The 13,561-nt window shown below is 52.3% G+C and overlaps 6 protein-coding genes across 6 annotated transcripts; 3 read left to right on the plus strand and 3 right to left on the minus strand.

Annotated features, from left to right (window-relative positions):
* Window positions 1-15: 15 nt before the first annotated feature.
* Window positions 16-1,613, minus strand: N0V89_011835 (uncharacterized protein; the record flags this gene model as incomplete). Its single annotated transcript, XM_056220561.1, has 2 exons — window positions 16-497; window positions 1,244-1,613. 2 exons carry the CDS (start codon window positions 1,611-1,613, stop codon window positions 16-18), a joined length of 852 nt encoding a protein of 283 aa, XP_056065864.1.
* Window positions 1,614-2,399: 786 nt separating this feature from the next.
* On the minus strand, window positions 2,400-3,950 carry N0V89_011836 (uncharacterized protein; the record flags this gene model as incomplete). Its single annotated transcript, XM_056220562.1, has 1 exon — window positions 2,400-3,950. One exon carries the CDS (start codon window positions 3,948-3,950, stop codon window positions 2,400-2,402), a length of 1,551 nt encoding a protein of 516 aa, XP_056065865.1.
* A 504-nt stretch (window positions 3,951-4,454) lies between these two features.
* Window positions 4,455-7,086, minus strand: N0V89_011837 (uncharacterized protein; the record flags this gene model as incomplete). Its single annotated transcript, XM_056220563.1, has 2 exons — window positions 4,455-6,513; window positions 6,572-7,086. 2 exons carry the CDS (start codon window positions 7,084-7,086, stop codon window positions 4,455-4,457), a joined length of 2,574 nt encoding a protein of 857 aa, XP_056065866.1.
* A 646-nt stretch (window positions 7,087-7,732) lies between these two features.
* On the plus strand, window positions 7,733-8,083 carry N0V89_011838 (uncharacterized protein; the record flags this gene model as incomplete). Its single annotated transcript, XM_056220564.1, has 3 exons — window positions 7,733-7,825; window positions 7,874-7,975; window positions 8,027-8,083. 3 exons carry the CDS (start codon window positions 7,733-7,735, stop codon window positions 8,081-8,083), a joined length of 252 nt encoding a protein of 83 aa, XP_056065867.1.
* Window positions 8,084-8,126: 43 nt separating this feature from the next.
* On the plus strand, window positions 8,127-10,388 carry N0V89_011839 (uncharacterized protein; the record flags this gene model as incomplete). The annotated part of the gene is made up of 2 exons (XM_056220565.1): window positions 8,127-8,130; window positions 9,226-10,388. The coding sequence occupies 2 exons, from the start codon at window positions 8,127-8,129 to the stop codon at window positions 10,386-10,388; spliced, it is 1,167 nt and encodes a 388-aa protein (XP_056065868.1).
* Window positions 10,389-11,805: 1,417 nt separating this feature from the next.
* N0V89_011840 (uncharacterized protein) lies at window positions 11,806-13,257 on the plus strand (the record flags this gene model as incomplete). Its single annotated transcript, XM_056220566.1, has 1 exon — window positions 11,806-13,257. One exon carries the CDS (start codon window positions 11,806-11,808, stop codon window positions 13,255-13,257), a length of 1,452 nt encoding a protein of 483 aa, XP_056065869.1.
* Between the last annotated feature and the right edge of the window lie 304 nt (window positions 13,258-13,561).

The raw sequence follows: 13,561 nt of genomic DNA on the forward strand, positions 1-13,561 counted from the left end.
TCTCTATTTCGTCATTCATGCTACGATCCAATTTAGACCAGTGGTCTGGGCCGACAGAACACCGAATGCATGTATGTGCTTCAACCTGGTAAGGTCATCCAAGAAGCGGATGTTCCAGTTCGGCTTTCCGAGATACCCCCAGCTTTGTCTCTTTTCCGCATCAATGCGAAATAAAAGTGAGATGATGTTCTCGTGCTTTATACCGGGTGTGGTCCACAGCCAGATAGGCAGCCATCGAGGCGGCCCGGGCAGGGCGAACGTGCCACTCCGCTCTGTGATGAGGCTCTTGCTCTCCGTGTATATCTGGCGACAAACACGAGCGAGGCTGAAATTGTTTTTGACTATGTTCGTGACCCTGTAAAATTCAAAAGCAACTGTAGCACTTTTTACGCCGCCAGTCTCCCAAATGCGGTTTTCGATGGCTATTTCGTATATATCCAGCCTCAACTCAATGGGCAGACGCAAAAAAAGGAGATTCTTCCGCGTTACGCATTGTGCTTTTTACTGTCAGTAAGCGGTCTCTCGGTTTTGTCATGCGGTTGGACTCACAGCGAAGTGCTCGTAGACGAGCGCTTAGGCAGCCGTCTATCTTGACACGGTACCAGTGCACTGACCGAAGCTGACGGCGGCATAGCTCTTGAAGGATTTTATGATGATAGGAAAAAGACTTCTTGACGTTGAGGGCCGCGACCGACAGATGAGTATGGATAGGTGGATCACCAATCTTTACGAGAGATACAACGATTTGCTGAGTATTCTCGCCACGAAGATGAGAATATGTTTCCTGGCGAAAATTGATTTTATACGCAACCGGAAAGTGTGGACTACCTGAGGTGACGAATGGGCGCCGCGAACCATGGCTGGCAGTTGCAACCCAAATCTAGTCGCCTATGAGCATCTCTCAGATGCAACGCAAGCGATGCACCTCAACAATCAAGACATTCACGCTCACCCTGTAGCCTAAACGACTTGGTTCAACGGGTAAAACAACTTCATTCAATCTGGGAAACGTCAAAGAACTCTTCAATTAGACGCAGAAGGCTCGCTCAGTTTCCCCAGAATACCAACACCAAAGGAGCAAGAGTCACACAGCCCGCTCGACCCACTCACTCAACGCTCACCCATCCACCAACTTCCTCAACGCCCCCCGCATCTCCACTAAAAATATTACTATTCCCACCCCAAGCGCCCCCTTCCTTATACTGCCAAATCGTCGCAAACTGCCACCCACCCGGAATCATACCCACGCTATCCCCCCAATTCGCCAACAAGAGCGCACTCTTCTCATTAAACTCGGACGTGTTCCCCGTACACTCCACCCACCACTCATTCCGCGTCCCAATCACCGGTGCGCGCTTCGTCACCCCTTCATACGTGTTTACAAAGCTCCTGATCCAGTCCAGCGTCGCGTTGGGCGTGAGGCCGGCACAGTCATTGTCGAGCCCTATGGAAAGGAGGCCCGGGAGGGTTTGGTTATCGGCAGTCCAGCCGCCGCCGTTGGACAGGAAGAACTGGGCTTGGGTGGCTCCGTCAGAGACGTCGGTACGCGCGACGTGATAGCCGCCGCGCAGGAAGGAAGCGTTTGTTGCTTCGCTGTAATGCGATGCGAACATTGGGTCGGTGTAGGTGGGGCCTTCGGTTGCTTTGATGTACACGAAGGAGAGGCCGACAGTGTGGGCTTGGGTGAGGTTGGGTTGGCTCTGCTGGTGGGAGATGTCCAGGCCTTGAATGGTGCGGGTATTGAGGGTGGCTCTGCTGGAGAGGAAGGAGAGAAGGGGGGATGTGCTCAAGGAACTTCATCGTGGGAATTTGCTGGCCGGTGTTGTCTACTGGTAAAGCTGTGCGAGGGAAAACAGGTTCGGTAGATACTGATGGTTTCTTATACGTGGGATATATGACACAGACAAAGCCGATGGTGTGCTATAAGGTTCACTCAGGTACACAGAAGTGCGATGCAGGTTAGCAGCTGGGAACGATCATAACTCATTGACGATGAAGGTATCCAAGCTTAGGTTTCTGCGTTTGATGAGGAATAGCGGTTCTTTTCGACTGGTATGCACCTGCGCTATAAAGCTGGTAGGTCTTACACAACGGTCGAAGACCTGGGATGTGGCTGTAGTGACTTGACTAGTGGCCAAAATGGAGTACACTTCCTCGCACAAGATGCCAATTTGTACCTGAGACATGCGGGCCGGAAGAGGCAGGTACATGAGCCTTCAAGTTTCCTCATATTGGTCATCAAGGCGTTAGCTATCCTTGGATTGCTTCCGTAGAGACTAGGGGCGTGTAGCACGCAATTCGACTTTTTCCGGTCGTAATGTTCTGTCGTCAATCCGTGTCTATCATGACGGTACTTTTTTCTCTCGTGCAATGCGACGACCTGACATGAGGCGGACACATTACACCTCAACGCGCCCCCTCTCTTCATCCTTGCTCTTCCTCCCATCCCAACTACTCGTCTCACTATCCGTATCACCCAAAAGCTCATTCCAAGCGTCCTCGTCCACGCTGTCTCTCCCATCATCCTCTTCCCTTCCATTATTTCCATCCACCTTAACATTAACAAACAGTACCCACAGGCCCACGTCATACGTAACCCTGCAGATCCCCGTCGCCACGAAAGCAGCAAAGAACTTGTCGTGTCCGGCTAATATGCCAGTGACAGAAGGCCCAACACTCATCGCGAACGTTCGCACCATGTGGGTGATACCCATAACGCCCGTCCGTTCTTCGGGCTTGACGACTGCGGCAATAAATGCCGCGCGAGGCGCTTGATCCATGCTGTTCAGGGCTGCGCGGAAGAGTAACAGGGCAACAGTCCAACCTACAGAGCTTGGGAGCGGGATGAAAGCGCTTGCGATGGAGGAGGGCAGATGCGTGAACACCATCGTATTGATGAGGCCGATATGTTTAGACAATGGTCCCGCGAAGATAGAAGACACGGCGCAGAGGAACTGCGAGGCAGAAGTGATGTCGCCAAGGGTTGCCTTGGAGAGATGAAATTTCTGGTCGACGTAGTAGTTCATTAGGGAGTATGGCGTCATTCCGTCGGCGAGAGAATCGATTGCGAGGAGAGCCCAGAGTTTGTACATGATGTTTCTCGTCGGCTTGGAGATCTGCGAAAAGTAGGACGCCTTCGGCTTGGCAGCAACGCGAATGTTAGGTCTTTGCGATTCAGAGGAGTGCGAGTGGCCGTCGGTGGTAGGCGTCATTGCTTCCAAAAGCACTTCTTCCTCCTCCCCATCGATACGAGATATACTCCGCCCGCGCTCTTGCATTTCCTTGCTCTTCTCGCCTGCAACCTCGCATCTCTTGCTCAACATCAGGCATAAGACGCACCCCACTACACCAAATGCAGCATACATCCAGAACAAAATGTGGTATGCCTTCTTCACGTCACCGCTGCTCTTCTCAACCCAGGAAACGACTCTTCCAGCAACCTCCGTTCCCACCGCTCCCGCCATCGTCGTAGCAGTAACATACCAAGCCAACACATCGCTCCTCGTCCGCTCATCAGTCAACCCACTCAACGTACTCTCCTCCACCGCGCGGAATGGCCCAGCATCCCCACCCGTAACACTGATGACCCCAAACACCGCTGCGCCAAGCAAAACCCAGAAGTTCTCAGACATGGCAAAGGCGGTTCCGGATAGGACCATCATGGCGGATCCGAAGAGGAGGATCTTGCGACGGCCAAGTTTATCCGCCACGAGGGTGAGGACGAGCGACAGTACCACGTCCCCGAGTAATGTCATGGTCATGAAGGCGCCAATGCGGGAATCGGGGAAGTTGAGAGAGGCGAAGAACAACGCAAGGATGAGGGAGGGGATGCCGGCGGAGAACATGCGGAGACAGCGGAGCGAGATGATGAGGTAGGCATCTGTGCCTGTTGCGTGGAGGGAGTGTACGCCTAGGAAACGCGCGAAGCGTGAAAATATTGATGGTGCCATTGTATCTTCTACAATAGCTTGTATAGATGGATTTTGCGATGTTAAATGTCGACTCAGTAATAGACAAATGCCCGCTCGACGGGCACAGGAACGCTAATTCATGCAAAAGGAAGTGTAGATGTAAAGAAGAAAAGAGAAGAAGAGAGAGGGAAGAGGCGTCGAATCGCCATCTGCAAGTCCGGCCGCGGATGCCGTTCAAGCTTCCGCTACTGCATCTACTAACCTACAATCTGACCGCTTCTCCAACTGCAGGGCCTGTGAGGCTAAAGCGTTAAATCCGGGGCCGAGCGTTGTTTTCCGGGGACAAATTGGTCGCGTGCGAGGTCGGAGTCATCTTGAGAACCGAAATACCCCACTATACGATTGCGTCATTGGGTGGGATCATTGTACGAGAGACTAACAACATACGACGAATGCAATGCAATAAATGTATGCTAATGAAGAAGTATCGAATAACGATGGGGTATCATAGACGTATCCAAATCTTGAAGCAAAAGTATGGTGTCAAATGGCGCGTACCTCTTTGGCAACAGCGGCGCACAGCTCAACCTGCACTCCTGCTCCAGACAAGACATGTATCCAGAGCCTCTGCGTGTCACTCAAGCGATCGTTCTCACTTTTGACTTCTGCGAATTTTACCTCGCCTTTCTTGCTCTTACCTTCCTCTTCAGCTGCTACTTTCCAAAGGAAGAGATCAGGTACACCGCCACCTCGCTGGCCGTACTCCTGCGCCATAACCTTGCATACAGTCGCTAGTGCTTCTCCATCGAAGCATTTAGCGATCTCGACAAGGTCTGCAATGTCGTACGTCCAATCAAGACCTACGACACAAGTCCGACGCTCATGGTGCGCGTCATGAACGCTTTGTATAATGGTTGGAGCATCGCCATTCGATATCTCGTTCAGTCGGGTGTTGACCTCACTGATTCGTGATGGATAGAACGCATCGGTGTGCAGATCTAACGGGCATGTCTGGTACGCCGTCTGAAAAACATTGGGTATGTAGGTGAACATGATGTCGAAGAAGAGGTATCCGAACAACGTGCGCACGATTCCTCCCTCGCTGTGGAAGCCCTTCCAGCCTTGGTTGCGGTAATGCGAAAGACACATGGACTCCACACTGCACTCGCCGTCTTCTCGTGGATCGATCCATATTGTCTTCGCTCCACGTCTCCCAGAGCTGGTAAAAGCAGAGCTATCACTCCGTCTGAGAAGCGGGACTTGACGCTCGATACGAATGCCTTCGAAGGTAACCTCAATAGGCTTCGTCAGACGCACGTGAGAGAAGTCATGTTGCGCTCTTTTGACTGTCTTGAGACCCTTTTCAAGCTTCGTGATTCGTTTCTGCAGATCATAGTGGTAGATGATGTGCACGAGGTTGTCTTGCAACCCTGCTTCGCAAGTCTGGAGTGCAATACGCTTCCAGTGTTTCTTCTGCGCATCATCGCTGCGACCTTCCGCATCGGTGAGTGCGCCCAGGTAGTGCTCCTCTAGTAATGCCTTTCGCTGGTGCCACGCTCCTCGCCGAGAGTGGTGGAAGAGGCGTTGTTGTAAAAGTTCTGTGATCAACTGGTGCTCACGCTTGTGTTCCTTTCGCCGAGCGATGACCGCTAAAGCCTTATGAATAATGCGTGTGTATACCCATGCAGGAGAAAGCCGACGCAGATAGGCGCCTTCACCGCTGTGATAAATGCTGTCCTCTTTGCGTTGCTCTTCTTCCAGGAGAACTTTCCAACGCGGATATACCTCGTCGAAGACGTCAATGATCTCCTGATAGCCGGCTGCAGTCACTCTACCATTGTATTCCAATATGTTTTCGACGCGGAACTGTGTCCGTATTGACGCTTCGAATTCGAGAAGCGAAGAACGCGAGGAGAAGATGTTGGCCGAGCGGGAGACGATATACTCCGGGAAGTTACGACGCGCAATTTTCGCTAAGATGATGGTCGTTAGCGATTTTTCTGTCCACTCGGTCGAGCGGTAGAAGACCAGGTGAACACGCTCGAAGAGTTTGAGTGGTGCAAGTGAAAGGCGGATGCAGGGACCCATCTCATTCATGATTTTGCGAGTGAAGTGTGCGTCCCGATTTGCATCAGACGATAGATCCTCTAATGGCTCGCTATCCGGTGTCTCCAACCCAGACGCAGATGATCGCCGTGAGCTTTCCGTATCCGAACGCTTCAAGCCGACGAAGCCTAGACCCACTTGCCGCCGGCTTGTTCGTCGCAGGGCGTTGACCAGCTCTTTCTTGTTTCTGCCTTGCACCTTTGCTTCCTTTGCAAGCGCTTTGAGCTCGTCCAACTTCAACAGCGATGACGCCTGCTCAAGTGTTGTGATCTGTTCTTCGGATCGATCCGCGAACGTGAACGAAGACGCCAGCGTTGTGCCTTCTGGTGGTTCCCACTCGCCAGGGTGCATTTCTACCGGTGCGGAGGTCGCAGGAAGGTCGAGTGTTCGTTGTAGTGTTTCGATCGCAGTGTCGAGATTCGAAATATCGCTGTGGTAGCCAATGTTCTTTATACGATGCCACGCCGACGTCTTGCGTAGAAAGAAGCGCACATATCTGAGTAGTGGAGCGTCAGCCAAAACAACACATTGAGCTTTGATATAGAACTTCATACAAGTACTGAGCTTCGTAGTTCAGACCTCTCCAGACCCTGAATACTTCCATCTCAGCCTCATCGAACAGGTGGCTCTCCTCGTCAAGTACCGTATCCAATGCCAAGTTGAAGGCATCCACGTATATTGAGCTCTTCCCTCGCACCCAATTTCGATCTTTCAGTCGCTCCTCGGTCTCTTCTTTTGTATCTTCTTGTGCTGCTTTGAAGGCCTCATACTCTGCAATCGCTTCTTCATCACTCTTGACCGGCGGTAATGCACTTTCTAGATCCGTCTTCTGTGGCTCACTGACTTCCTCTATCGGTTCGTCACCATCTTCGACATCTGAGTCTGGTATCTCGCGGTTTGCATATTTCGCAGCTTTACGTGGGCTTCGCCTCTTCGAGGGCGAGTCGTCGAGTTTCTGCCTCTTCGCCGGTGGTTCTTTGACGTCATTGAGCTTTGTGGGCTTTGACTGCTTGATGAAGCGTGTGATCATTTGGTTGTGTTTGGAGGGGCTGCGTGGATTGAGTGCCATTGTTGCAGGCAAGTTGGCAGCCCCGCGGTGAGAACGGGAGTGGCCTGGTCCCGAGCATGCAGCCTGGAACGCGACCGCCAGAACGCGATGTCACGTGAGTACGCTAATCCTACTTAGTCATCGAACACCTCCAGACGACCTTCTTTCAACCTATAATTCTGCTTTCAACGAAAAACATTGTCCACTCGTTGCAAGAAACTACTTGATACGCCTCTAGCAATATCCATGGTGTCTATAGTCATCGTGGCGTCAAGGCGTTGGAAGTATGCTAAAGAGAAGGAAAAGGTAAATTGCTTGGACTGATTGATTCGATAATGTCCGTCAGGACACAGCAGCGACGCGATAATGCTTGAGGATGATCGACAGGTCCTGCTTGTGAAGCCTTATGCGCGGCCACAGACCCGTGAATTGTCACGAGACGATTTGTTGCTTCGCGACAGATCGCGAATGCGTTAGCTTCGGCGCAGGGAGCATCGACCAGCCGCCCAACGGAAAGTGCCCCGCTTGGTCGACCCGTGCAGTTGAAACCGCTCGCAGCTTCACCTTTTGCCGTGCCTATATAAATACAGAAACCCCTCTCTACTGTACAGCACCAAACACATCCCAACAGAACTCCACCAACAGTCACATACGAAACATATTCAACATGACCAAGGGCTCTTCCAACAACAACTCTAGTTCCGGTTCCGGCAGCGGCTCCGGCAGCTACCAGACTACCAGCTCTGGCACGAACAGCCAGGTATGCCCAACAAGCTCGCCAAATGTCCTTCAACTGACACGCATCTAGGGCAACCACTACTGCCACCGCGACTACGGAACCGGTGCTTCCAACTCGAACTCCTACCACTACTCCAACTCCGACGGTAGCTACTACTACAGCAACTCCAACGTAAGCTTGATCTTGCAGCATCCCTAAGGGGCGCAGCTAACAGGGCAAAAGGGCTCCACGTACCACAACGACGGGGCTGGCAACTCCACCTATACCCCTCGCAAGTAAATGTTGCGGTCGCATGCTACCCTTGAGCCGAACGGTCCACGACATGGGTATCCGCTGGCATAAAGCCTCTGCATAGAGACTTGTACCTGCGAAAATGCACGTTTGGGGTACGATTGCTCAGTAAGGGGTTCAGCGCGCAGTTATCGACTTTGGGAACACTTTGGCGTTAAATTCCTACGGAGAATGAAACACGGATATTAAGGATGGTCTGACTCATGGTCTTGGCTTTTCATAGATGCGAATGGGATGCATATGATCATCTAGCTGAGCTCTTCCTGTGCTTCTGAACCTCTCACTACTAACAAGCTCACCATCAACTGCACAAGTAGGATCCGGACAATTCACTGGCCTTCAGGCAGAATCGAACGCTCGAAGTGGACAAACAAACCGAGCAAACGGAAACCTGTGCGCTCGACCGCACGTTTGTACGCTTTGTGTGTAGGATTGCCATGAAGTTTGTGTTATGTTACATCTCTGATCGTGAAAGCCTTCTTCCTCTGCCACGATCTACAGACTCTTCAGCCAATTTGCATCATACGACAGTGGGTGATTATTACACGGGCACAGAAGCCATGTCTACTGGCTAGTGGTCATAGTGCTTTCGAGAGCACCTCAAAGTGCACTGTATCATCACAGTAAGACCTGCATCGCATATGGTACGATAGGCCGAATCCGTCACAGAATGCACAAACTTATTACTTCGAGCAAATGTGCGATGTTTCGAATGAACGCGTCCGTAATTGAAATATCTCTTCTAGCCTTTCCAACTTGACGTACGGTACCAAGAATTTCAGCACGGACCGAGATTCAGCGAAAAGGCTTCTTGTGCTATGAAGTCCAATCAAGGTGCGATGTGATGGCCATTCCAATGACATGACTCGCGCAGGACTGACGTCGATCCATTAACGGAGCTAAGTGGAGATAAGACCTCCACAACCGCGGTCCCCAGGAATTATCGAGGGCGACACAGCGGGGCGACACACATGCTAGGAACTGACCTCGGATAATGTCTACCAGCCGAACAATGCAACGCCGTCGGCGCGTAGCACTTGCTTGAAATGCTCTTTCAATCTTACATCTCGGCTGCGAACCAAGACATTGTACACGTTCACTCCAACTGATCTTTCCTTGAGCAATTACAGACCCTGCGCTCAGAGAATCCGAGCGAACCTTGCCTGATCCCGGAAATTCTACAAACACCATGTCGTCCTCGCCCGACACGTTCCATGGCTGGGTCGGCCATGATTCCAAGTCTGCGCAGGGGAACATGCGATGGGAAGCTTTCAGTCCCAAGCCCTTCGCCGAGACCGACATTGACATAAAGATTACGCATTGTGGGATATGCGGTACTGATATACATACCCTTAGAGAAGGCTGGGGCGCGACGCATTATCCCACCTGCGTTGGCCACGAAATCGTCGGACACGTCGTGCGAAGAGGCTCGTCCCCTGCCGCTCAGCGATTTCAGATTGGGGATCGCGTTGGAGTTGGCGCCCAGGCGGCGAGCTGTCTGAAAGATGACTGCGAGGAGTGCTCAAGTGGCATGGAGCAGCATTGTGGAAAAGGCTTCGTCGGGACGTACAATGGTCTGTACAGGGAGCACAACTATTGGAGTATGGGTGGTTATGCGGATTACACCAGAGTTTCGGCGCACTTCGCGGTCAAGATACCAGAGCGAGTGAAGAGCGCAGATGCGGCACCCATGATGTGTGGAGGTATCACTGTATACGCACCGCTGAAGAACAATAATGCTGGGCCAGGGAAGAAGGTTGGGATTGTAGGGTTGGGTGGCTTGGGACATTTCGGTGTGCTTTTTGCGAAAGCACTCGGATGCGATAAAGTCGTCGCCATCAGTAGGAGAAGGAACAAGGCCAAGGACGCAGAGGCTCTTGGCGCAACTGACTACATCGCAACCAGCGAGGATCAGAAGTGGGAGAAGAAGCACTCACGCACGCTCGACCTCATTATTTCAACCGTGTCCTCACCAGATATGCCGCTTCCAGGTTATTTGCGACTTCTCCGCACGAACGGCACGTTTATACAAGTGGGCGCCCCAGAGGGTGATCTTCCTCCTATCGCAGCATTTGCTCTGATCGCAAAGGGCTGCAAGATCGGAGGCAGTCAGATTGGCAGTCCCAAGGACATCGAAGAGATGCTGCAGTTTGCTGCGACAAAAGGCATCAAGCCGTGGATACAGCAACGACCGATGCGTGAAGCCAATCAGGGCGTCGTGGACTTCGAAGAGGGTAAGGCAAGGTACAGATACGTGCTTGTCAACGAAGAGAAGGAGCAGTCCCAATTGTAGGACGGAACAAATTTGCGGCGCAATGTACTCGTCCTATTCCGAATCAAATCCCGTCCACCAACGCGAGTTTTTCTGATTCGCGTACTTGCGTGCTGCGTAACTCGGTGACGCGTCTGCTATCGAGTTACGCCGAATCACCGCACGTGCGATAACGCTAACGACGCCTGGCGCCGCACAACGAGGAGCGAGATCGAGCGAGCAACGAGCAGCGAGCACGCTACTTTCGAGAGGATTCGCTGATGAGAGACAGATAGTCCCATTCGAAAGGTGTAATAAAACAACGTACGAGCAACAGATTAGAACCGACCATTCGCTGTGCCATGTCTACGAAGGCGATCTTGCGAGAGAGTAGCCTTATGAGTATCGGGTTTCGTGGTATCATATCAGTTAAGACTAGAACGTGGCTGTCTCCACTATCGAACGAAGTCGGCATCATGCTTGCAATCAAAAGCTGCCCCCAACAGTAGATCTCTGATGGCGCGCGGGAGCTAGGCTCTGCAAAGCTTGACTAGAATGCCTTCGAATGCCCCGTGCGATACATGATTGGCGAAATGTTCCCGAGGCTTGAAGTCTGAACAGAACACGCATCGCGCACGACGTAAACATTGTGGCAGGTCTCAGCTCTAGTCCATACCAGATTACTGCTTCAGGCTTCCATCATGCTCCTGCATTTGGGCTCACTCCGTCTTCGAACCTTGTTGACAATCTAAAGTCTCTGCATAGGGCTGGATATACAAACCGACACGGCCGCTACTCTAGCAGCTGGTGAATAAGGACGAAATGTCGAGGCAAGTTGTGCTCAACCTAGCATGCGCTTCTAGACCCTCTTTTTGGGAAAGTCCTGCCAACACCATGACTGAGTGGCAAGCACCCATCGACACCCCAACTAGGCTCTCGCGTATTCAACACTAAAAATGTACTCAGCCTGTCATAGTGTGGACGACTAGGCAAGAAACGGCCATTTCGCACATCCGATCACTTCCAGGCTGGCTGAGCCCGTCCTGCGGCATGCAAATCCTCACTGATAAGGAGATGGAGCTGAAGCATTTGCAAATGGATGCAAGTGGTTTGAACTGAGCATCTGGAGACTTTGACAGCTTCCGGCTCAAGCTCCCGGAAAAGACTTGAGCATGTGGCAGGGGGCTACGCGGCTGGCAAACCCAGGCGTAAGCAACTGACCAGGGTGCCCGGTGGGACATACGTACGGACTCTACTCTGTATAGCACATTCCAGCCTCCCGCACATGGCTAACATAAGAGGCGCAGGCGCTTGTTCCAGGATGTGGGTCTGCAAATCATGCCACAGAGGTATGCTGAATCGGGCGGCCAGTCAGGCTGAGTCCTCATATACCTTGCGGTGGACCCAATTAATATTGTGTACCTGACTTTCTAGATTTGGGTGAGCATTTACAGAAACGATGGTTCAGTTCAACAGTAGCAACAAGGTTCTTCGTTCTGGCTTGTTGGCTGTCGCTGTTACTACATTCATTACTCTTCTTTTCTTTCTTGCACGCTCTGAACGGGTCTCTGCTTCAGTGAGTCTACTGAAGCTTGGAAGCCATACAACGCCACAATGCTCGTCGCCGGCAGAGAAGGACACTGCAAACGCAACCGTTCCTTCTATCGTGACCGTGACAGTGGAGCCAACACCTTCAGCAACACCAACAACAGTCCGATCGATACTTCCACCCAAGCAAGGCAACCCAGCCCTCCTCAATGTAGCACCATATTACGTCAAAGCAATGTTCGATCCCAACGACAACACATTCCAAAAGCTTGATTGCCCGCTCACAACCTCGATCTCCAAACGTTACGCATACCTTCAAACGGCGCCAGCCACGCCATCTCGTCCGAAATACTTCTTCGCGCTTGACCTCTACCAAGTTGCTCATGCCCTCCCTCAGCTTATTGGTAGCATAATGCAGGCCATCATCTTCCTAGGACCGCACAACTGCGCACTCTCCATCGTCGAGGGCCGCTCCACAGACGGCACCTACGAGGTTTTGCGCTCGCTCGCCCCCCAACTCGAAGACCTAGGCGTCCCCTACTTCCTCCAACTCTCAGACCTCTCACCCCAGCGCCAAAACCCAGAGCGCATCGTTCTCCTCGCTGAACTACGCAACCTCGCCCTCCGAGACTTATACGAGCACCCCTCCGACTACGCAGACGACACCACCATCATCTTCTCAAACGACGTGTACATCTGCACCGAAGACATCCTAGAGATAGTGCACCAGCAGCACTTCCAAAACGCCCACATGACATGTGGAATGGACTGGGCTAACGGTACGAACCCCGAGACACCCCGTCTGTACGACACGTGGATCGCGCGCAGCATGACAGGCGACACCTTCTACAAAGACATGATGGACTGGGACAAGGGCTTCTTCCCAGACCACCCGCCCACGCGCCAGCGCTGGTCCAGATACCTCCCTGTCCAAGTCTTCTCGTGCTGGAACGGCATCGTCGCGCTGACGGCAAAGCCCTTCATGGACGGCACGATGCGCTTCCGCGGCGTGGACGGGCTCGAGCGGGAAAAAGTCAATGAGGAGTGCTACCAGGGGGAGCCGAATCTGCTGACGAAGGATATGTGGTATCTGGGGTATAATCGGATTGCTACGCTGCCGACGATTACGACGGCGTATGACTACTGGGATGCGCACAATGCGAGGGAGGCGAGGGGGAGCGTGGGGCTGCATGTGCTGCTGCAGAATGGCACGGCGGAGGAGAAGATCAGGTGGCAGGAAAAGCCGCCGAGCAAGTTTCATTGTATACCCGCTGGCCGAGATTCCGAGTGGGTGCCGTGGGATCAGAATTGTGCGGCGATCTATGGGGCGAGGAGGAATGTCACCCAGAAATTGGCGCCGTGAAGAAGAAATTCGGTGTGTGATGGTGTGCGTTTTAGCGATTCCTTTCGTTGTGTATATATATCCATTTTCTTACTGTAGATACTGTTCTATTGAGATACCCTTGCTGATGAGCTAAATCGAAGTTCAACCGCCGTGTGCTCAGCAGTAGTGATGCACTCCCCGTACGCTGGAACTCATAGATCCATCTCTCCGTTTTGCCCCTGCATTAGTGACTTTGCACTACGCGAGGGTCAATCGAGAGATGGTGTAAGAAAGCACATAGACAACGGGAAGTGATGCGATGTTATGTTAAAGAAAGGTTGGG

This window comes from Didymosphaeria variabile, assembly GCF_027946475.1.
Source record: "Didymosphaeria variabile strain IMI 356815 chromosome Unknown scaffold_9, whole genome shotgun sequence".
NCBI lineage: Eukaryota > Fungi > Ascomycota > Dothideomycetes > Pleosporales > Didymosphaeriaceae > Didymosphaeria > Didymosphaeria variabile.